Raw genomic sequence first — 25879 nt, 5'->3', positions numbered from 1 at the left:
TTATTTTTGACAATTTATATATATTAACCAAACATTTGAACATGAGCCAAATTATAGCGAAATTTGTCCATCGTCTCTTAACTGATGGACAAACACAAAATAGAAATTATATCGAATAAATATTTTCTAAGGTGATAAAGAATAGCACTGGATATTTCTTCTATAGAAGATTTCTTTAAAGGCAATAAAAGTAATTTTTATCACACTTAGTAAATCTGAAGTAATCCTATAAGTATATAAAACGAGTTTAAATAGCGCCGTGTGTTTTATAATCAGTTGTATTTGAATATATAAAATTACTTTACACCACATAATTATTATTGATTTTAAGTACCTACATGATTTAAAGATTGGGGTTAAAAATATATAGACGTACTTAGTATTACAAATGCAAATAATAAATAGGCATAACTAAAATAAATTATAAAACTGTATTTTGCGTGTATATTGTATAAATGACGTTTTCGAGCATAACATACTATTCAACCAAAAAGCCACGTATACAAATTAACGTTCCTACATAACTAATTTATATGAATATTTCAAATGAAACATAAATAACGGTGCATATATTATACATTATACTATAAACTGTGAAACCGAAAATAATAAAAAATATAGTGAAATAGAGGAATGGAAATTATTTCCAAGGACTTGTAAAACACGATTTTATCTACACTTAAACTTTATGCCACATTAATTGTTGAAATTAATTTAATTTGTTTAAAATTAATATTTGTAAGCCCATAGTTTAAACCAACCTTGAATTATTTACAAAATATGTTTCCTTAGGGTTAAATAAACATTAAATTAAAATATTATACTTATTCGTAAGTACGAAACACAATCGTTATCAATATAACGTATAAGTATAATTTAAACGGAATACATGAAATATGTATAAATTATAGAATAATCTATCTACCAAGTAATTTAGTATACTTTACTAATTTACAAACTAAATAGGAAATAGACTAAAATTTGTAATCAAATACATTTAAAAAAAAAAAACAAAAATTAGGATAAACTAAATAAGATATTTAATTACGATGAAACCAACATAAAAATTATAATTAAATCTACGTATACAGTTCGTATTTTTCTCTATATTTTGATGAACTCAAGGTTTACAACTTCGATGTAAATAATATCTTAAGCAAATTCGACACTTTTGAAAAAGCATAATGTATATAATATTTACAAAGTGGTAAAGTAATTTATAATTTCTACACATCAAATAAATGGCGTCCAATCACTTTAATGATATGTCGTCACAAACAAAGTTGTACATCAAAAATGCAATCAGTATAATGTACTATACTTATTACTTATTAAATTTACAGAAAAGAAACATATTTAATAATAATATCATGATGCTGTTATTCAACTGAAACTAAAAGCATTTCTAAAAAATAGCAACAAGTTAAGTTATAAGTACACATGATTATATTAATATATGATATTGAATTGATAACCATTATTTTTGTGTAAAACAATAAATCTAACTAGAAAATGTTATCAATTTTATTTACAGAGTTTTTTTTTTATAAATTAATTGCAATCTATTGTAAAAAAAAAAAAAATTAAAAATATTATTTTGTGATTTAAAATTACTACCTATAGAAAATTAATAACCAAAAAATAAAAATAAAAAACAATTTAAGTACCTAATAACAAATATTAAAAACATTTCATATAAAACTCTCAAGAGGGATGACAACATATAGGGGATTTGGTGAACATCAGAAAATAAAAGAAAAACATAAGCGCAATTACACCAATAACATTTGTGTGGGAGAACAAAAAATGAAGAGTTCACAGATAGCTGGGAACATAAAAAGTACTTATTTTTCACAATCAATAATAAATAACAAAAGATTTTAATTAAAACTATCATTTACTTGAAAATAGTTAAATTTTAATAGAAAATGTTTTTATTTTGGGAGGTGTACAAGTCCACCTCTACAAGTGTACCTTTCTAGTTACACCAACATAACAAAGCCTCTTATTAATTATATATTAAAACATTATAATTAGATTTAAGTATAATATAGTAGATAGATACCTGATAGATAGATACCTGCAGTAGATTGTATTTAGTTATACTTTGTACATACCAAAAACGCACATTTTAATTTCCAAAATACAAATAATTAACTCATTATTTATTAAAAAATTAAAAACATTTTGTCCTAGTATGTAAAATTATTTATGACGCGTGTTTGTAATGATCACACAAATGCGTCTTACCTATACTTTTAATTTGATATTTGAATTGAGTTAGTTAGAAACCCATAACGTTTGGATCAGTTGCCGATAGGTTAGGTTAGGTTAGTGATATAGTAACATCGGATACAATACAATTTCAACATGTGCAATGTGCATCTATGTATATATATATATATATAATAAACCATACAAGTATGTGTTACAGCCGTTGCAGCTATATAAATGAATCGAATATCGATAATAATGCATGATAAATAATAATACATTTAAAAATTGTCATACAGCATACGCGTTTCATGATTTTTCAAACATGCTTATATTGAACGATATATGTAAATAGGAAATACTAAATACAATCAATTCTATTTTCTATATAACAGTCGTAAAAGCATTTGTAACTTAATATTATACTACCTTATGTCGAACTACCCGGTGCACTAACCTTGGAAACTGGTGGCTGTACCTGTGATCGGGCCAAATTAAATTGCTCCTTCACTATAAAATACTATCAATGCTATATACACACTCACAAACCACTACTTGAAAATGATTGGGCATAGATAAAGATTCGTGGCCAAGATTTTTATGCATAAATATAAAACCTTAAAACATTATACCGATTTATACGCACACTTATAAACTTGAAAAAAAAATACGATGCAATCAAAGTCGGTAGTGAAGGATGCAGAAAAAACGTCCGCTATAAACTGATTCATTATACCTACTAGCTGACAGAAAATATTTCTGTTACATACAACTCATTGTGATGACATTAAGCAGAATGGTCAGCAGACCTTATCGCGGTCAGAATGTGCCAGTTTAGAACCTCTACGGAATGAAAAAATTTCGGAACGTGAATATCCCGTGAATTCCCAAAGAGGTTCTCCATAAAACTCCGTGGTCACTACCAATCACGGTAAGCTCGGTCGAATAATACGGTTAAACGGTATACTATGTATCACAATGGTATACAGTACATCATGGACGTAATTTGGGCAATTTTTATGAGGGGTCAAACATTATTTTATGTCGATATACCGTAACTTAAAGACACTTAAAGATTAAATATACCCAATAAATGCATTTTACAAAATATCAAGGGGGCAGTTGCCCCCTTTCGCCCATCCCCCAATTTACGCCTGTGCAGTTTATTCAAGACGAACGGATATTTACGATATTTTTCATTAGTCATCCATTATTCGTAAAAATACAACGAAGTATGTCTATTTCGTCGCCGTCCGATTCACGATTTCCAAGTTGGAGGTTGAGCCAATGTCTAAAACTCTCAAACCGAGATAACGACAATATCAAAATTAAATTAAATTATATGAGTTATACCAGTCGTTGACAAATATATAAGCTGCTCCATTATGTCTCGTATGGTGGCAAGGTATAAACTTACATATTTTATTATATATTTTTCGAACTATGCACGTAATAATAATAAATACATTGCTACGCGAAAATACTTATTAATCATTACATAGTTATTGCATTATTATTAACAAGCGACATTATTTATACATACCTACTAACAGTACTCATAAAACATTAAGTAATATTTATATACAAAATGATTAAAATGACATATTAAGCATAATTTAGCCCAAAGCACTAATAGAAAACTAAAATTATAGTTTTATAAAAATCGAACAAAATAGTTTAATACCAAAATAATGCAAAATAGTATAGGTACCTGCAAATTTTTATTTTTAATAACCTATTTAATTTATAGTTTGTATGAATACGTCTATTTGATTATATTTCTTTTTAATATGAAAGGACTCTGAAATTGTATCCTATACATGTTGTGAAAAAAATCGTGCTACTTTCAGCAGCCTACTTTAAAGATATAGATTACTAATATCAACTGTTCCAGTATGTATGAAACACGATACTATCAACAATTCATCATGTCACTAGATCACCACACATTGGGAAAATCACTCGAAATTGGAGAACCTGTCATTATTAGGAAGGTACGTACAAATTAATATTTTCTTTCAAGGAACTAGGTCATACAATAAATATAAGTTTAGACATCAATCATGCAAAATATAAAACATCATCAGAAAACTTTATGGAGCTTAAAATATTAATGCAAAATTAATTTAAAATAAAAGTTGCAATTTTATAATTCCAAGTCAGTAGGTACCTACTCTACATTTATTTATTTCTCGATTCTCTCTTTTTTACATAATCATTAATTATTTTTTAAATTTTTTAAACGATACTAAAAAGTTTGTTCTCTCTGAGTTTATAAACGCATTGGTGCTTATATTTTAACATTTTTATAACCCCAAGATAGCAATAATTGTACCTTGTTTGATGTATTCAACATATAACACACTTTAAAATGTTATCGGATCATACTTGCTTAGCTTTTCATATAAATGATGACTATTTTACATTATTATTTTATCAATAAGATAGCAAAAGTACAAGTATTTATGTATTTTACTATTCACCTAACCCTACGGTGAATATAGACTTAATTCGTTCCATAGTAACAAGGGTACAAACACACATAGTATTCACTTTTCAGAAATGTGACAAATATATTTTTTATGACAACTACGTATGTTTGTAGAATATTCTATCTTATTCGAAAAAAATCCCATTATACCAAATATGATTTAATCGTAGAATGAAATGTATATTCTGTTTTCTTAGCTATACCATAAATACTGATAGTTGTATGGTACTCTATTATAGTACCATTAATGACAAATTGTATTATACGTATACCTAGTACATTATTATACAGTCATTATTATTACAAACCTTATCCAGTAATTTACATAATATACATTATATACCTAACATTATACACAAAGTATACATCATTTTTACCAAACAATATAATATAATATAAGCTTTACAACACATCAAGACTTAATTAGGATTTTAAGCCTATAGGCCATGGGTCTGATTTAGCTATCAAGCTTTTTAAACTGGTCTATTGAGCTCACTGATACTTAAAAAATATATTATTTTTGAATATATCAATTTTTCACTAAATTGAAAATAATGAAATAAAGTGTTTGATTTATTATAATATCTTTCTTAAATTCCAATACCTTTTTATTTCTTTCTAAACAATTTTGACTACAAATATCGAAGCATATAATAAAAAGGTTAGAGACACCTACATAAAGCTATTAATCTACCAATTGCAATAAGTGAAATACTACAGTTATACATTATTATAATATACAGTTAAAAATGTAAAGAAGTATGATTTAGATAAAATCAGACAAGAATTTATTGTCGTCATTAGTCTATACGAATACTATAGATACCAATAGCGATATGAACAAAATATAACAAGATGAAAAAAGTATATTATTATAATAGAAATATGATATTATATAAGCGTATTAGAAATTTAGTAGGTAGGTAGTATATAAATAAAACATAAGGCATCCCATTATATTTACAAAGAATACAATTTATGTAATTTAAGTTGTGGCATAAAGTACGATTATTTTTTGTTGTACAGGATATTTTTTCTGATACAACATATAAATTTAACGTCAATTGAAATACAATTATTAATAAACTTTGTTAGATTGATGAGTAATAGAATGTGGCACGTATCTATAATCTATATACTATAAATATTACGTTTAATACAAATAATACTTACTAATATTAAATGTTTAATAACATACATAATATAAATCAGATACAAAATCAAAAAACCAAAACAAAATTCAAGAACATTTATCTTCAGTATACATTGTTTTTTAAAATGTTTTAAATTTATATTCTATAGTACTTATTATACTTAATAATCTGTTATAAACCATATTAAATATATATATAACATTTCCGGATTAAAAGTTTCTATTTAGATTATATAATTATACAAGATACTATAATACCTAAGCCTTTAACACTTTTTCCACCTAAAATAATAACATATATACATAATAAGAATGTGTACTATTGTGTACCGATGCTATTGTTAAGTATATCATCGAACTAATAACAATGAAATATTATTGAGCTACAAGCTAATAAAATTTTGACAAATACACTAAAATACTGTATCTAGTGCATACAGTAAAAGTTAAAAACACTAAAATAGGGTGTGGCGGAAAGGTTATTTGCTGTATTTAAGTGATCAAAATAATATAACTATATTATAAAATAAAATATAGTATAAATAGTAAAAATATTTAAAATGTAATTATAATAATAATATAGAATAGTACCGACATATGAAAGAAAAAAAAATAATTCTCAACAAAGTGCCGATGAGATTATAAAATATGGAATCATCAATTAATAATAAAACGTATGCTTTAAATGTCACAATTGAAACCTAATTACAATTGGTTAGTATGTCTCAGCTAATGTGAAAATTGTATACCTATCAAATTTATGACGTGTGATTTGTCATTATAGAATAGTTATAGTTTTCCAAAAATTAATTTGCTTCGCGTTTTGCGAGTTTATACCAGTTGAAATAGCGTTGTATTACTAAATACCTAAACAAGTATATGGTACGTTTTTAAATAAAAACAAAATATTAAATAAAATGATTACTTAAAAAAATTGTAAGTATCTGTCTTAAACGTTTTTACATTCTTATTTAAATATAAAATATTATATATTATTATATTCATAAATATACTAAATATAATATATTTATTTCATATTCTAAAGGAAAACAAAACACTGTTCAGTCATACTCATACGGAATTACATTCAAATTTTAAATTATCACCTCATAAATTATTACTTACAAAAAAATATTATATTGAATTAAGGTCATATTATTCTCTGCACACACAGAAAACTGGTTTTAAATCACATTTATAGCTTTTTATTGCTATATACTTAAATAAAATATACTATGTATATTGTATATTGTATATAATTGGGAACGTCCAATCGTTAGCTGTTTAGATAAAAATAAACAACTCTGCACACAAGTATTCCAACACAGTTTAACCTATATATAATTGAATTATTGTATATCTTGTATTTATAATATTTAAAAAAATAAAATATCACATAGGTAATGACTGAAATAACATTCTAATTATATTAATTATATTCAAAACAGTTTGAGCTAAATTCTTAATTTTAAAAATATAATAAAGTTGGGATAATTGTTTGACAGTGGTAGAATCGAAAGGTCACACAATAACCATAAACTATAGTAATGACTTCCACCGAAATAGGTGTACGCTACACCCAATCCAATTTGTTCGATGAATTCGAGCAATACTTTTTTATGTGTTGGTTTAGTTTGATATACTAAAATTACAGTTTTATTAGGTCATTGAATAATCTTCCTACCAAATCGATAACGTCATTGTTAAGGCAATCATCCCAAGGGATATTACGAGTTAACGTCACGCTATTAACAAGCGTTCTTCTCGACACTCCCCCTTTTCCACACACTACCATTTACATAAAAGCTGGAAAAATTAACCTTTAAAACTATTTATAATATTCGTATTGATAGGACTCTAGAGACCAGCAAGATATTAATTGAAAAACACGTATAAATTCCAGTGAAACAAGATATTTCCTGGAAATATATGAAAATTTTACAAGGGTTTTTATATGTTTGAAATAAATTTGTATGTATATTCACTAGCATAAAAAATAAATGAAATCGATAAACATGTACATTGATAGCTATTTATAATTACGTATGAAATGATATTGATTTTTACAGAAGTATAGTAACTTAGAACCTATTACTAGTTGTTTCAAAAGTCCAAAATTACAATTTGTGAAATATAAAATAAATTAACACATTCAAATAAGGATTTTTTTTTAAATTCATAAAATCATAACTAATACCATACTTGTTTCTAATGAGAATTGTTAGAAAAATAAAATGGTGAAAAATCGCACTCAAAGACATAATTGTTATTCGAAAGCGGTCCAAGAAAAGCACATGTTGAAAGAAAATCTCAACAAAATCCGCTGGAAATTTGGCGTGTTTCCATTCTAGCTCTACGAGTGTCCCTTTGGAGAGCTGTCATCGACAACCCCGTACCAAGATAATATATTATTCGAACAAAATTTGTAAAAATGTTTAATTTCCAAATGCACTCTTTTAAAGTTTTAAAAAAGTCTACTTGGAAACAGCCCAAATCACCCCGGGCTCAATAACAGCGAAGTGGCTACAACAACAACAACAGATACATTACCCACCATTAGCCCCGTCTGAACTCGCATTGTCCACGGAGACCACCTGCAAAGACTGCGTAAACACTAAACACTGTATATAATAAACGTACGCGGGATTATAATTCACCGGCGACAGTAATGCAAAATCTCATTACACGCTAGGACAGCGATATAATAATCAACGTCATAGAATATTTTCAAGTTCTCGTCTCTGAAGGTGGTGAAGCAAACACAATCGCTTGAATGTATAGGTCCTCCGTTGGTCCGTAAAACTTACCGCACCAACGTGCGGTGTATGTGTGTGTAAACGGATTATTTGTGTCTGCGGTGTTAATTTTTTACGACATTACGGTAGTATAATAGCATGGTTATAAATTTATAATAGATTCTAATCCATTTCTAGTGGATTAAAATGTAATTTCCAAGCTACAACTGTTTGTTCTAAAGTAGGAAATCCTATTCAAAGATATATACCTAATAAAGGCAAGTTAAATATATAGACGTTTTGTAAAACAAATAAAAACAACGCGTTTCTACTGTAGTATTTATTTTCTACTAATAAAATAGATTTAAATATACTTTACGGACCAAAGAAGAACAAAATAGTCTTATTTCGCAATGATATTAAAAAATACTATAGTCATAAGCATTGAACAAATTGTACTTTACACAAAAAAAGATTATTTTTGGACCTAAACACAACTATGTTTTTCAGTAATTATTTTGATTGCTGAATAATTTCACCATATTATATATAACATCCACTAATTTAAACAAAAAGAAATAACTCTACAACACGAATGATTTAGATTAAAAATGTATTTATTTTATTTATGTTTAATAATTATATAATAATAATTAGCGCTCATTTTGTAAGCCTTTTTGTAATGGTCATACGCGTCTTTTTTTATAAAAAAATATTTTTTCAATTTTTTTCAATGTTTCTTGGAAAATAAAATAAATTTTATATGGAAATACTTAATTCTAAAATATTATAAAAATATATATATATTTTTGGGTGTTACATCCTTTGTTTAATAGACAGATAATAAATATATTAACAATAACCATGATATTATTTATATAATAAAAAAAATCTTATAAAATTATCTTTCTCAAACTCAATACTTAATGAAATCATATTCCTTTCTATTAGGTATGTTATAGAATAATAAAAAAATATCTAATATTTATTTACCCGAATAACTTGATTTGATATATTTTTGCACTAAGTAAATTGAAATGAATCTTCTTATATCAAGAATGGACAAATATATTTTGTTTACATACATCTAATACACTTTTATAAGCTAACATTTGTATGCTACTTAATATGATAATATTAAGTGGAAACTCAATTTCTTGTTTGGAAATACAATTTTTACATATCGTGAATGACTGTCAATCAAATTGTTCGAAATATGAATTTATTATTTATTATAAATTCATATAATCATGTAATCTCGTGAAAAACTATAAAAAGAATAATCAGATGTATTCATATATTATGAAAAAAAAATGAATCAATACCACCTAGTGTGTAAAGCAATGGAAAACAAAAATAGTAATAAAAAAATAAACTTATTTATAATGTTTTTTTTTTTAGATCTGTTTTACGAAAAATAATAAAAATAATAATAATAATAACTTGAATTGTAGAAGATGAAAAGAAGAATAATACTCTTAATATTATTCATACAGATGTATACTTATTTAACAAAAAATATCTCCAGATAAACTTAAAATAAACAATAAAACTGTTTTCACCTGAAGTTTTAAATCAAGTTATTACACTAAAAGGAAAATAAAGAAGAAAACAGAATAACATTTTAGTACAAAGGCACAATATAAACAAACAAATATAGTGATTATTTCACATATAACCTTTTATAGTTTGTACAAACTTAAAATTAATTTTTTTTACGGTGTACTTATATGTGCTTAATTACATATATTTCTACAATATAACATCAATTAAATAAAATTATAGGTACAACCGAAATCAATTTTAATGCTCATTACAAGACAACGAAAATTGTTTCATAAAAGCGTACTTATATTGTATAATTAAACTCAAAAATACATAGTGTAAGTAGGTACTATACGTTTTTATAAAACTAAGAAAACATCAGTGATTTAATTTTCGATCAGAAAATTTCGTATACCAACTAAATAAGCATAATTTGTGTATGTATTAGGTTCCTGTATTATAAAAACAATGAAAAAAAATTGCATTGATTAAATATTAATATACCACACATTAAACAACGCATACACGAACACTAAACATATATATATATATAATTTAAGCATACATCACCATTATATAATTTACAGAAAGGCGCATGCAGAACTCGACGGTGCTTAAAAAGTAAAAAAAACAAAACGATTTGCCAGACTAACAGAACAATAAATTTGCAGTCATTGAAAATTTAAAATCCACGAAAAGTCAATCACCTATATACGAGTACACTCTAAACATTCCCAATACGAAAACTTATTGTAAATATATATAGGTAGTCGTAACACATTTGACTTTACAAGGATAAACTGGTTGCTCAAGTTAAGATGCGAAGCAGGTGATGACGATCATCGGAGAGGGATTAGATGCCACGTACAACTGCGCAGTTATGTGAATTTATGCGACAACTATACCTAACACACGACACGAGTTATATACATATAGTTACACGGTAAAATAACATCTGTTAAACATATTTCCATAACGTATATATATTATATAGGTATACATTACTGCACGATTCACCGAGCAGCGAATAATTCACAATATCATATATTATGCATTTATATATGATTAACGTAGGCTTTAGTTTAATTAATATAATATACAATATAGTTAAGTACGTTTGAGTACTGACCTGTGCAGGAACGGTAATTACCCATCGAGGGTGCCGGCCGATCCCGGAGCCGGCCAAACACGTGGCGAACGGAAACATCGGGCCGGCTGCAGTGGCGGCGGCTCCGGCGATAACGCCGACTGATACGGTCGACTCGTAAACGCGGTGTGTGTTGGTTTGTAATAGTGTGCGTCGTCGCGTGTATACGTTTGTTTGCGTACAAGTGATCGTATACTTACCCGCGCGCGTGTGTAGATTTAAAACGCACCCCGACGGGGGCAACTCGACGGCGGGGGAGAGCAGTGCGATGATAACCGATCGCATGCGCTTCTAAATAGGTCACCGAACACGACTTTTCGCCATCCACGCCACTGCTACCGGTGTACATATTATTATATATAAGCGTACACCTATAACCTACTACTACAAATACAGCGCGTACATTATATATATTTTAACATTATATATATACCTACGTATAGGTAGGTAACAACCGTTTTCTCGTGTACACGTCATTTTATTTATAGGTATACACTACTGCAGAGGTCGAATGGAATATCGCATCGAGGAACAATAATAATTACGGAATATTAATGTGAAACACTCGGCGGCGGAGAGTATACCGCGAACGTATGACGTATCGTGACAGACGTATTACAAACATTACCCATATACAGTCATCAGAGATCTATCAGTAAAGTCAAAACGAAATCAAATGCCGATTGTTGCAATATATATATATCATTATAATACAATGATATCGGTGTTCGTACGATGTATATACATGCTGTATACATTATAGTGTACACACACGCACGACACGGGTGACCCAGTTCATCGCCGCCATCGGGTCGCGGACCCCTTACGCCCCCGAGTCCGCGCGTTTTACGCGAAGTGAGGTTAATGCACTGTTGGCGTACCACCGTCGTCGTCGCTGCCGCCGCATGCAGCCGCTCCGCCAACGCATTATCGATTCCGCCAGAGCACATCCCCTCCACGCATATACACCCCCATCGGACGGGCACCCACCCGCACTCTCGCCGTCACGTCCGGGTCACGTATATACACGCCACTGGCAAGCGCGCCATAGCAGCTCCTTCTCGACCCTTCAAACTCGACCGCTCCTCTCGACTCCTCTCGCCCTATCGCAAAACCCGACGAACACGCCACCGGAACCCACACGTGAACGACGACTCTCTCCGACCTCCTCAACATCACGCAATGAGAACGTACGGGAAATTTATGTCAGACGACTGACGTAATTCGGAACAATACGACCGCCGCCGCCACCGCAGCGATTGTTTGTAGGGTATTCGGAAGAGCGCACCGTCGTCGTCGTCGTCGTCGCGTAGTATGCGTGGGTGGTCGCAAGCTGTCACGTGTTTTACGCGAAACCGGACACGTGAGTATGTGGCAGGACTAGCACGCGCGCTCACGCTGGCCGGTGACGTCGAGAGGTATGCGACGAGTACCGCGTGCGATTTTCGAGACGGTTCGACGAAGGTTTATTGATATGCCTTTAACGCACTTATAATACAGACATATGTCAACTGTTAAATCTGGAGTATTAATCCTTAAATTGGATTAAAGGTACCTACTAATTAAAAATCAAATTTAAACAATAAGTATTACGACAACGCGAACAACACACACGCGCGTATACAAATGTACGACGGGCACAACCACTCAAAATATCATCCGTATTTATACGTGTATGCATATACACAAACTGTTATCATTATAAAATTATCGCCACAAAGCCTTATTTTTCGCATACCTATTGAGTCCATAAATGGTCTGACAACGGCCGTGGTTATCACAGGATAACATGCACCAACAATACTAAATGTATATACATACATATATAGGTACGTTATACGTATCAATGCCAATTTCTTTCAAAATTTTGGCAAACATTTTCGTCGTTTAGACTTGCTTTCTACACCTGGGTATACTAACTCCACATACATCTAAAACGTGTATACACACATACGCCATAATAATCTCAATTTTCCGCGGACAGTTAGCTTTCATCGGTTCACTAGAACCAATACAATATATTTGACGCACTCGTATTGTTTCCTCGAAGTGACCTAACCTAACATCGAACGCAACACGCATCAAGCACACTCGAACAGAAGTCATGGAGGTTAAAATATGATATCTCCTAATATGGCTCAATGATTATACGTCAATCTCCGGTCGTGGGTTTAAATCCTGCAGTGCACATTGTTTTGAACGTATTCTTTTTTGCATATATTTCCCCGACCAGCAAAACCGGAAACATATTATGATGTTATGATTAGCCACGATTGTGGCCAGCTTTATTCGTAACGTAACAGATATAATGTAATGAAGGTATATTATAAGGTATAACCAGGTATAATATTTTGTAAAATGAGTTGCATACGCACTTAAAAGTTGAAATACTTACAAAATTCATCAAGATACGTACCTGTGTAATAGTAAATAGGTATAAGAAAAAATCAACTAACCCTTTTAGTAATACTTTTAGTACGATTTATATAAATGTAACTTTTCAATGTGTTAAAATAGATAGATCAGTCATCAAATGAATCACGCGGAACACTCGTTGTATTTAACGGCCTATTGTCCGTAAATGTTAAACGAATAGAATACAAATTAAACGTCGTCTCCAAACTTCAACTATAATTTAAAGACGTCCAACATTTCTAAATTACAACTCAAACGAACCGCGCAGATTGCACAAAACTTGGTCTCATTTTTTAAGAGCAAACGTAAAGTACACCATTTGTCTAAACAATAAAATAAGTTAATAACGACATAGTATTACTGTTTCAAAAATTAAGAAATATTAACCAGAACTATAAAAATTATAAAATAGCAGAATATATGAATTTTAAAGATATTTTTTCGATAAAATTATTAAATGAATTTTAATGTATTCAAATTGGCCACTTTGTCAAAGCAATTTTACAATTAATAGCAGTTGTACACATTATTACACAATATACCAATCCACTACACTGACATCAATCCATAATGGTATATTTTATGGTTATATATATACTTTTAATAATAATACAACAATGCAAATAAAATTGTATGATTATTTGAACTGAATAACATAATTGATGTTTGAAGATAAAAATTAAAATAATAATATGAACCACTGAGAAAAAATAATTGACATTTCTTCCAATTTCAAAAACGATTGTATTTTAAAATATTATATACAATTAAAATATTCAAAATGTGTCTCGTGTATACAATTCTAAAATAATTAAACATTAAAACATTTACATACACACAATACACACACACACATATATATATATATATATATATCAATACGATTTAAAAACTAGAGAATTCTAAATTTTTTTTTATTATTTATTTCAAAATACCACTTTAACCATACTTAACAAAATAGTATACTAATATACTAAAAAACTAAAAAAGTGATAATTAAGCTTGACATTCGTTTATTGATTTTTGGCACACTGTCAATTTTAATTTTTCAGGTAAAATTAATTTTTTTTATTATTTTTGTGATTATCAATAAATCATACATTTTATAGTTAAATAAAACTATTGTAACTACTTAAATTGTAATTAAAATGCAATAGAAAAATTATATTAAACAAATTAAGATAAATAATTATATAAAAAATAATAAATTAAATACAAACTTCAATTTTTCTATAAGTTTAAAGTTTTTTTTTCAATACAAATATGTAAATTTATCATATGTATTGTGTTAGTAAAATATTTTCTATATTACCTTCATAATTTATTATATTCGAATTTTTGAAAACAACTTAGGCTTTAATAACTACTATCTAGTCTTCCTATTCACGTGAAAACAAAACATTTAATTTTACAGTAAAGTTATGAGTAATATGTGTCTAGCTAATACTTTAATTATAATCTAAAAATTACAAATCATAAAGTACCTATATCGTATAGTAACTTCTTAAGTAATGATAAGATAAATTGTTGACATTTTTACTTACTTGATATTGTATGTTATATGTTTGATTAAATTTCAAAATAAATGCATTGATTAATAAAAAATTGTATTTAAAACATCTGAAATAGAATAAACTATAATGAATTTCATACGTATTAAGTATTGTCCATGTATCATTATATCACACTATATGCCGACTATGTATAAACCTACATAATATAGCTACCATATATTTTATCATATTCCAATAAAGCTAAAACAGAAAAATGTAAAAATAAAGCAACTATTATTATACATTTTAAAGTTGAAACTATAAATTATTGTAGGAATATTGAAATCACTAAGAGATATAATTAGGAAAACAATATAACTATCCTTTATAATAATTTTCAACTTTGATAGATACTGAACAATATTTTAATACCATTAATAAATACAAAAGTATTTTATAAAATAAAGTTATCATATCCTATTCATGATATGATCAAAGAAAATGGTAATAACCAATAATAGTCATTAACTCATAACTATAATAATAACTAACATTATAATATAAGACTTAATAAATATTTTCAACGTCATTTTCTTTATTATGAATACAGACAAAAAAGTATCAATACTACGAAAATGAGATATTTTGTATCTACAATAATGAGCAAAAATATTAAAACCACATATCAAAACATTTAAGTAGCAAAAGGTTATATATTAAAAAGGATAAATCACACTAAATTACATTAGCGATTAATAAAACTGGCTGGTCACTTAAATACAATATTAATTAATAATTACTTATACAAAGTTGATGACTGTTTATGTTGTAAAATTTGATTTTTAAATCACATTTTGTGCACAATAGTACCTAAATATAATTTTTTATTATAATGATGATTTCAATTAGTTCATATTGTTCATAATTACAATGGAGAATTGTTAAATAACCCTACAAGTTAAAATACAACTAAATACAATTCCCCATTTTTAATTCTCATTTCTTATAAAAATAATATATATATAGGTATGTATAACAAGATATGTTTAAATAGACCCCTTGAATATCGGATAAGCCTCGAGAGTTTTAAATGTTGTTTTTATTTAGGGTTGACTTATTTGGGTCACTGTTATATCAATTTCAGTGAAAATTAACCCCATAATAAAATGTTCTACATCTCCTAAATTCTCGATCTCCCTAGTAATTTTCTATTTAATTTAATTTACGAAAAACAATGCTTCCTATTCTAAATTAATAACATTTCAATTATTTTCTTATTATTTTGTATCAAATATGCTACTTTACTTTTAATTATATTACATATTTATGAATTATTATTAATGTTATTTCATTATTTTATTGATATTATCACTATTAACATACTCGTAATTGATGTGTTGTAATATATATATTGTTTAAATTAAAGCACTTAAAACAAATGTTCTATAGTCCTGCTCAATGTTTAATATTCGTATTGATTTCACTGAAGTACACATATCGGAACACAACACGAATACATATTATGTCCGAATAATAATTATCCATTACTGTGCTTCGAGGTTATGCACAGTTCTTATGTTTGGTATACAATGCACACTGTTACTCCAAGGCTGGCGATTGTTTATCCAATATTAATATAATATGAAACTTTAATGAGTAATACAAAGACTATAAGATATATATATATATACTACGTTAATAGAATGGTAGACGGTATATGCGAATAGACCAAAAAAAAGGGGAGACTTCTAAAGCGGAAATAAATATAGCACAAAAGACTAGAAATCTGAAACCAGTTCACTTGAGTGGAAAACATAAGTTGGCAGTTGCTTACTTATTATACGTATTTTTAATGTAAAATCAATGTTTGTACGATTCTAAATTATGAAAAACTATCTAAAAACCATCACTACCGCTATTGGCAATAATTTGCTCGGTAGGTATAGGTGTTAAAATACAATAAACTTGTACAATATTAAGTAACTTCATACTAGGTAGTATAATTTTATACGTTGATGTATTTTAATATGAAACAAAATATTAAATAATAAAAATTAAAAAGTACACAATACAATCCATTAAACATATAAAAAAAAACAATCTAAATTAAAAAATATATGGACTATTAATATACAATTTAATGAACAAAAAAATATAACTACATGCTATTATAAAATTATTAATTAATAAACGAATATGATTCTAATACTGCCATTCCAATTATGCGAATAAAAATATCGTTAAAATAAAATACATAACATTGATTTTCAGATAAATAATAAGTTAACTAAATAATTTTTATTTTGTTCAATAAAATAACAATAAAAACCTGCGTTTTCTGTGTTTTAGCAAAATAAGCAAATAAGATAATTGTTTAAAAATACAATTCACATGTATTGCGTATACATACACTTATAACCTAATCCACCATCGTGATTACATATAACTCTAATTATTTTAGTTTAGCAGATCTCTACATTTCTTTGTTTTTGGTTATAATGTAGGATGTAGGATATAGTTAAAGTCTATTCAGTAGCTAATTGGTTAACTGTTGTGATTTTAAAGTTGAGAAGATTTTATAGAATTGGATAAACACAGAGTTATATTTATAATTATCATACTCTTGTATAGAAAGTTCGATTAGAAATATTATATAGTAGGTACAAGTTTTAGATAGCTGTATACAACCATTAAAACTCCAAATTTGGATCGCATATTCAAAATGTTAATATTGGGAAAAGTAAATGTAATTGCTGTTGAAAATTGTATTTCAGTTGAAGGTATAAAACATAAATTAAGCCGAAAATTTTAATTTCTATAGAGGTTGAGATTGGTGTTTTGTGTAAATCAATAAATTATGGAGGATAGGATCTTTCTAATTTAAACTATACAAATACAGATAATATATTTTAAACCTATTTATTTTTTATTAAATATACTGTAAATATTTAATTTAAAAGACCTTTAAATATTTTGGGACACATAAAAATTAATAAATCTAAAACAAATGAACTTCTGTATATCTACATAAAAATATATATTAACGTGCATAATTTAAAAAACCGAAATGCTTGTAGACATCCAACGCTTTTTCTTCAAAAATTTAAAAACCAATTCGTTAAAAGAAAACTTAGTGTTTAAACTTTAAATAATTAACTATTAGCCTTCTTCTTAAAAAGCATACACAGTATTAATCTTAAAACCTTCCATTAGAAAGTTTTAAATAGTCATATAATGTAAAAAGAATATATATATTTTTTTTAACCTTTAAAAGAGCAAATTATGTAGGTACTTAAGTTGATACCTAAAGACTCAAGTTTTCTAAATAGAAACAACATATACTACAAAAAAACATACGAGGTGCAAAAATTGGGTTTAATAATATATTGAAACGTAGTACACAATCAAAATAAATAAATATCATTAAAAAATTCTAGATTCAATTAGGACTAAAACGCAATCGAAACTTCATGTAAAAATTATTTTTAAATATATTAATAATCCAGAATATCTAGACATAATATTAGGTAGTAAAATTACTCGTATATACATTAAACACAACATACAAACCTAAAAATATATGAAACGTTTTTGAAATTTCAAATTTGCAATCATGAGCATTAAATATATAATAGATAAATATCAAAATTATATAAAAAAAAATGAAATGATGGCTGTTCAAACGAAATAACCATCAATCCGATTTAAGGCAAAGTTTGATTTTATTTGTACATTTTTCGTTAGGGAGGGGAATGAACTTTTACAAACATATTACTAGTACAAGTATATGAATATGAATTAATTCTTTACGAATAAAAAAAATGGTAAAAAGTAAGAAACGATGCAATGATTGACAACTACAAATTAAATAGGTAGGTACATGACATGACATCTCATTGAATTCTTCTAAATACATTGGACACCAGAAATCATTCTGTTGCTTAATATTAATTTAACTATAAGCTATAATCTTTTGTACAATTTCTAAGAATGTAATTTGTTCAAGTATAACGAGAATTAAAAATTTAAAGAATTATAAACCATGTATAATAGAAAGAAAATTTTCAAAAAAAAAAAAAATTATAGAGAACAAATATATAATTAATACAATTTTTAATTTTTTGCAAAATTAGACAAAGACAAAGATATTCCAGCACATTTGAATATTATGTATTCTCATTTAAATGAATGATATACCTTTCCAAAGGGTAAATTAATGTAGTTCAAAACCGATGTATTCCGTAGGACGTAAATCTGTCAAACATCCACAAACACGTGTACATGTATATTGCACTGAATAATCCGAATTTATGTAAAATTCTTATAATTATGATAATAATAGTTGTTTATGGCTGACTAAACAACTTTCCGTATGAGATTTAATACATTTGAATATGCATAACTATCAATATAGCCGCATCAACAGATACAACATACTTTGGACTATAAACATAATATTTACTTTAATACTTTGTACATAATGTACTTACCGTATGTACTAAATATTATATAAATATATTTACGTACAAACCATTTAACTATATATTATCTATTACTGTACAAAGAAATAAGAATATACCAATACCCTTCACGAAAGTCAGTTGACTATTAGTATAATTGTATATCATTGTCAAAAATGATAAATAAACTGAAAGTTCATGTGTTTGTTTAAGGGACTTGCAAAGCAAATAAGCAAAACTCATAACAACAAATCCATACACAAAATGAAAATAATACGAAATTTAACTGAAAACGTTTTCAGTTAAACCAAAATATCGGTTTCTCTTTACACCTTAACTCTTGTGTACTATAGTTTAACTAAACATCAAATAGACTTTCTTGGATATAACGCACGTATTGTTGTAGTTATAAACCTTATGTTCAATTACACATAAATATATTACACATCAAAGCACGTTAATACAATTTAATAAAATATTACGGAGTAAATATAATATATAAATTTAACGTGTATTTCAGGAACCTAGGTCATTAATAGCATGTTCTTTGAACCCAAACACATACAGTAAACACATATATTGTGATATGAATAATGATTATTTTAATTATGATTCTCAATTTAAACGAAAATCAAATAAAAAAATGAGTAATTTTTCCACATCTTAGGGAAACGAAATTACCCAGAAATATCGATAATGTTTAATGGAAGTATTTAAAGCAAGATTTTTTATTTTACAGATAAACATAATTTATTATTATGTTATAAATATTTGTGTACATTATGAATATCAGAAATGAAAGAAAAAATAATTTTACGTAAGTAGGTGTACTTATATTAAAAAAAAAAAAACTATAAAAGTACTAACAAAAGTCAATACAATCTCAGACTATATAATATATAGTTGTTATAAACAGTCTGATAACATAAAAAAAATATTGAAAATATTAATTCAAGCAGGTATAGGTAAGACGTTTAATGCATAAATGTCAATTTTGTCGTAATTAATTAATTTAAATATTAGTAACTATTATTATATAAGAAAATAAATATAACGGTATGTATTATTATAATATTAAGTGTTACTAAAGGATAATAACTGAAAAAAGCGAAAACGTATATTTAAGTTCATTGCATAAAATATATCACATGTAATTCTTACGAGATGGTTTATCATTATCAAAAGCTTGCTATAAAGTATATTTTATTTTATTTTTATTTTTATTTTTATTTTTTGTTTGTGTCTCTTGAAACACGGCAATAAAACGCGCTTATTATGTTCAAAACTGTCATAAAAGATCCTTAAGAAATCATATAAACAACATTTTATGTGGGTCTATTGAATGATTGTTTAATATTTCCATATAGTATACGTTTTATATAATATATTTAATCAAACCTTTTCAACTGGGGTGTTAATATTTTGAAAACGCAGTGCATGGTTTTGCCATGTTGCATGTAGAACAAAGATTTAAAACTAATTTCTATTGCTGCCTTTTACTCTTCAATTTTCAAATGTAGACACATATATTTAAAGAACACAATTAACTAAATAATGTATGTAATTAAACTTTTTAAGTGTAATCCATTACCTATAGCAATTTAATTTATAGTTTTAAAAGAAATCGTTTATATTTGTTTTAGTAACTTAAAATAAATAATCATACCTACTTTTTGATCTATAAATAAAAACATTTTTAATTCAGTTAAGATTTTAGTTTGAATTTAAAAACAAATCTTGATTTATTGATTCATAAAATCCATTAAGTTAATTATACCAATAATGACGACCGTTTTTATTTAAAATTATTATGCTAATATTATTTCAAAACTGTATGCGGTACCCTCGTTCTTCATACTTTTTTCGTAAAAATAACTAAAGAACGGTTTTTTCTTTGTACTATACTTAGAGAATGTTTATTGTAAAATAAATTATTTAATATAGCGTTGAGGTAAAGAAAATACTCTAGAAAGGTACATTATGTTTATTCTAAAGAAAAATTGTATAGTGGTTACTGGGTAGGGTAATGAGTTTTTAAAAAATAAATATATTCACGTCAGAATATCGATATTGTTTTTTATTATAAAAATTTGTTCGACCATAAACATATTCCGAAAAAAATATTCATGATTTATTTATAAGCTATAGTAAAGTTGATTTACTTATAATAACGTAAAAGTAAAATAATATTATTAAATATTCGTTTAATCGTTTCATTTATATTTCTAATTAATAAAAAGTGCAAGTGAGTAGGTAACCACCCTGCTAGTAAATAATATGTGTACCCCTTGTCATTGAGTGGGTAACTGTAATGGATAAGTTAAATTTTAATTCAATGATAATAAAATATTTTCTATTGCATAAGAAAAACTATCATGTGTGGAGACTGGAGCAGTCATGTTAGCCTATTATAATATTACTACGTTTATTTTATTATATATTTATACTGCTCCTATTGTACTATAATATTCTATACTATTAGTAAAACGGCTAGTTGAATTATTTTTTACAGAAAACATCGTATTTATATGAACCTATATTGGTCCTAATGTATTAATTATTATATTTGTATAAAATGGTATCATATAATATTATTGTTATTAACTTTTGGGTCAATATTAACATAAGTACCGTAAAACGGCGTGTGAATAGGTTTGCAAATAGCCAATAGTTTAAAATGTCATTGAGTATAATACAATATACCTAATAATAAATGAGTTTATAATTTCGATGAATATTTTTGAATTACAATGCAATAACTAAAATCGTTATTTTTCATTTAAATATTCTATTTTATTAAAATATAAATTGCAAATATCTATAGTGCTATATAATATATACATTTTTTTTTTTTTTGATTTTTAAAAGTTTCAAAGAACTTCTTATGAAAAACCTAATATTAAGTTTTTAAGCCCTATCTACAAAAATTGAACATCAAATCAATATTCGACTACAAAATAATTTGCAAATATTGGTGATTATGTACTTAGTAAACGTTTCAAAAAAATTGTGATTTTGTATATATTTTCATAACATTCTATTATTATTATTATTTATTTATTTATTTTTTTTTTTTTGCTATAAGAATAACTAACAAAAGACCTCGTATTTATTTTTGAAAGGGGGGAGGGTAAATGTTTTGACTTTTATTTTACGAGGTGGTTCCTGATAGAAAATTGAATGTAGTTGGTACTTAGGGAGGATCAAAAATAAAAGTTTTCCATTACTTTTCCAGGGAAAATAGCAACTTTTACTCTAAACCAATTTTTGATAAAATTGTTTTCTTTATATTATTGTAATTCAAAAACGAATAACTCTAGAAACTTTAAATAGTTTTTATATTGATATATAATTTAGAATGAAATGTTATCTATATAGTCCTGAAAAATTTCCGATTATTTTTAGTTTTTTTTAAATATACTTTGCTAAAAAAATTTTACAAGCTTAAAATTCTTGAAAATTTAATATAAGATCCCACATAAGTAGTTCTAATAACCATATAACAATATTAAGTATCATTTTTTTTATGAGTTTAAAATTAGAATTTTGACAAATATCGAATATTAACACAATTATTTTTTATAAACAATTAAAGTTAAGATTTAAATGAATTATTTACATACATAAATTATGAACTATGTTTTATATTATGTTATAATAAAAATTTAAAATTTATGAAGATTTAAAAATTTTACATTTTATAAATTTTACTTCATGCGATGCGATTTTCAAAATATATAGATTAATATCAAGATAGTAAACATATAGGTACGTATACCATACGGCTTTTCACACTATTTGCATTTTTGATCTCCTAAAATGATCAACTAGTTATCATTTTTTTATTAGTAACATTAAAAGTTGAAGATCGGAGTAATTTTTCTACTAGAAAACGTGTAATTACACTCAAAATTATTTAAAAACTTTCATAGCTCAAAATCTAAGACTAGCTCAACTAAAAATTTAAAATCTATATTATTAGGTAGATTTCTTAGTGAATCTTTTTATATAGCAACAGTTTTTTTTAACACATCTTAAATCCCAAGAAAGTATATTTTAGTATAACGTAAAGGTATAAACCATATAACATTAAAATACAAAGTAACGAATGGTATATGGTTGATTAAAGTAAAAATACTTCAATACATTTGAAAAAACCGAATGTAGGTATTTTTAATTTATATGGCCCTTTTTCAAAGTATGTTTTGCACCACAATGGTTTATTAATTAGTGTTAGAATGTGACGTTTTGGCTTCTTTAATTAATTTTGCTAGAACAGCACTTGTCAGTGTTTAGTCATCCTTTACCTATACTTTATTCAACGACAAAAACCCTAGCATGAGTATACCTCATAGGTCCAATATTTAATAATAATTAAAGTTAATTGTTACTCTATTCTTTTCTAAGTGAAATACACATTATTTTTAGGTATTGAAAAATTATTATGCCTATTTCGTTAAAAGCTGAATAGAATGTTATGTTTGTGAAGATTAAACTTTATAATTTATGTTTAAAACATTTTTCCTACATTCGGCTTTTTGGAAGTATTAGGTAATAATAACTATTATCAAAAATAATATTTATTTAGTATTTTAATATTGTATCACAGAATAGATTACATTTAAAATTAATTTAATTTAATTTAATAACTTATCTTTGGTTACAATATTCATACCAATTATACCCGAAACTCATCTATTATTTTGCATTAAATCGTAGTGGTAAAAATATAATGTGTTATGTTTGATACATCAATTAATATATTATATCAAATAATACATTTTGTAGGTATTCAACTAATGTTTTGAGCGGTAAAACACGATTGAGCATAAAATATTTTATGCAACTTGCCACAATCACGTTGCCGAAATTTTGTAATTAATTATTATTTTCATGTATTATTACACCAATTATTATGATATCAGACTTACACGAGCCACGAACCATGAACCAAGCCCTGCAGCTTTATCGGCAACGTTATATTTTATGTTAAAATATAATTAAACATATAAGTTTTCGACTAATATTGAAATTGTAAATATATACTGAATCTCTACTATTATATTTAAATTGGAAACAGATACTAAGGTATATTAATTTAATTTATAATTATTATTATTTTCAATAATTTTAACTTCACGATAGGCAGCTAGTAACTAGTGATCCTCAATATTTTATTATTATTAAAAAAAAAAACAGATAAATTAACATATCAACAATTCGTTGCATGTGACCATAAAATCGAGTTATTTTTTAACCAATACCATATATTTTATATTATTGTAATTATTTAAATTAATATTTGTTGTATAATATAGTTCAAAATGTCAAATGAAAATATCGCAGTTTTTTATACTCAATTGTGTAGATTTTCTTTTGTATTAGTATATCCTTTTATAAGCTGACAATTTTTCTCAATCCTATCGTAAAAAAAGGTATTTTACGCTCAATCGTGTCATAGCCATTTTGAAATGCTATAAAGTTTCTGGGAATTGATATAAATTGGAAAATGATATTGATGTACTTAAGTAGCTAGTAAACCCTTATTATCGTGGTTGTAAAATTATTAGTTTTATGGTTCATTGTAAAGAACATTGGATAATGGACATGTTTTTAAGACTAATATCAACTACATTCAAAAGGTTCTCTATGTACAAAATTATTATATAAAAAAATTCTGTTTAGATTTTCCCCAATGCTAATATTTTTATTTAATTTAATAAATGTATTATTTGAAAGTAATTATTAATACCTAAATTTTTTAATTTTAAATGCTCAATATTATAAAGGTTCATCTTTTTCGTTAATACTGTAAGCAAAGGCAACCGCAAAAATTTTCCCCAGGGGGGAAGGGCAAGGTACATATTATACATATATATATAAAATGCTAGGTTAGGTAAAATACTGTAATAGGTATACAAACATTGGCAACAAAAGCGGGGGGGCCGTGGCTCCTCCCCCTTCCTGCGGGCGCCCATGACTGTAAGTACTTTTTATAAGTATTTGATAAATATTATTAATAATGATTCATTATGTAGCTAATATATTGTATTTAAATGGATAAATATTATTATAATTCATTTAAGGGAAGTAATTTGTGGTAAATTAGTAGTTAATAACTTTTTTATTTATTTTTTATTTTAGTTAAGTTAAGAGGAAAATAATTTCCTTTAACCATCACGTCTTTATAGTTGTGGTATAACTTATTTACATGTTATTAATAATT

The 25879-nt window shown here is 26.5% G+C and overlaps 1 protein-coding gene across 7 annotated transcripts in view; it reads right to left on the bottom strand.

Annotated features, from left to right (window-relative positions):
* LOC114131113 (high affinity cAMP-specific 3',5'-cyclic phosphodiesterase 7A-like) overlaps window positions 1-25879 on the bottom strand; it is a 111454-nt gene that overhangs the window by 77387 nt on the left and 8188 nt on the right. For 2 of the 7 annotated variants that reach the window (XM_050198964.1, XM_050198963.1), the window contains exon 3: window positions 15245-15320. The exons of 1 other annotated variant lie outside the window; for it this stretch is intronic. In XM_050198964.1, the coding sequence (XP_050054921.1) occupies window positions 15245-15320 (76 nt within the window). Of the gene's footprint in view, window positions 1-4463; window positions 4534-10708; window positions 10751-11267; window positions 11460-15244; window positions 15321-25879 lie in introns of those variants that run through there. 4 more of the 7 variants (XM_050198961.1, XM_050198960.1, XM_050198968.1 and 1 more) reach the window with 4 other exon arrangements.

This window comes from Aphis gossypii, chromosome 2 (assembly GCF_020184175.1).
Source record: "Aphis gossypii isolate Hap1 chromosome 2, ASM2018417v2, whole genome shotgun sequence".
NCBI classification, from domain to species: Eukaryota; Metazoa; Arthropoda; class Insecta; order Hemiptera; family Aphididae; genus Aphis; species Aphis gossypii.
Note: the sequence above shows the minus strand (reverse complement) of the source record. Positions and strands in the feature narration are given on the sequence as shown.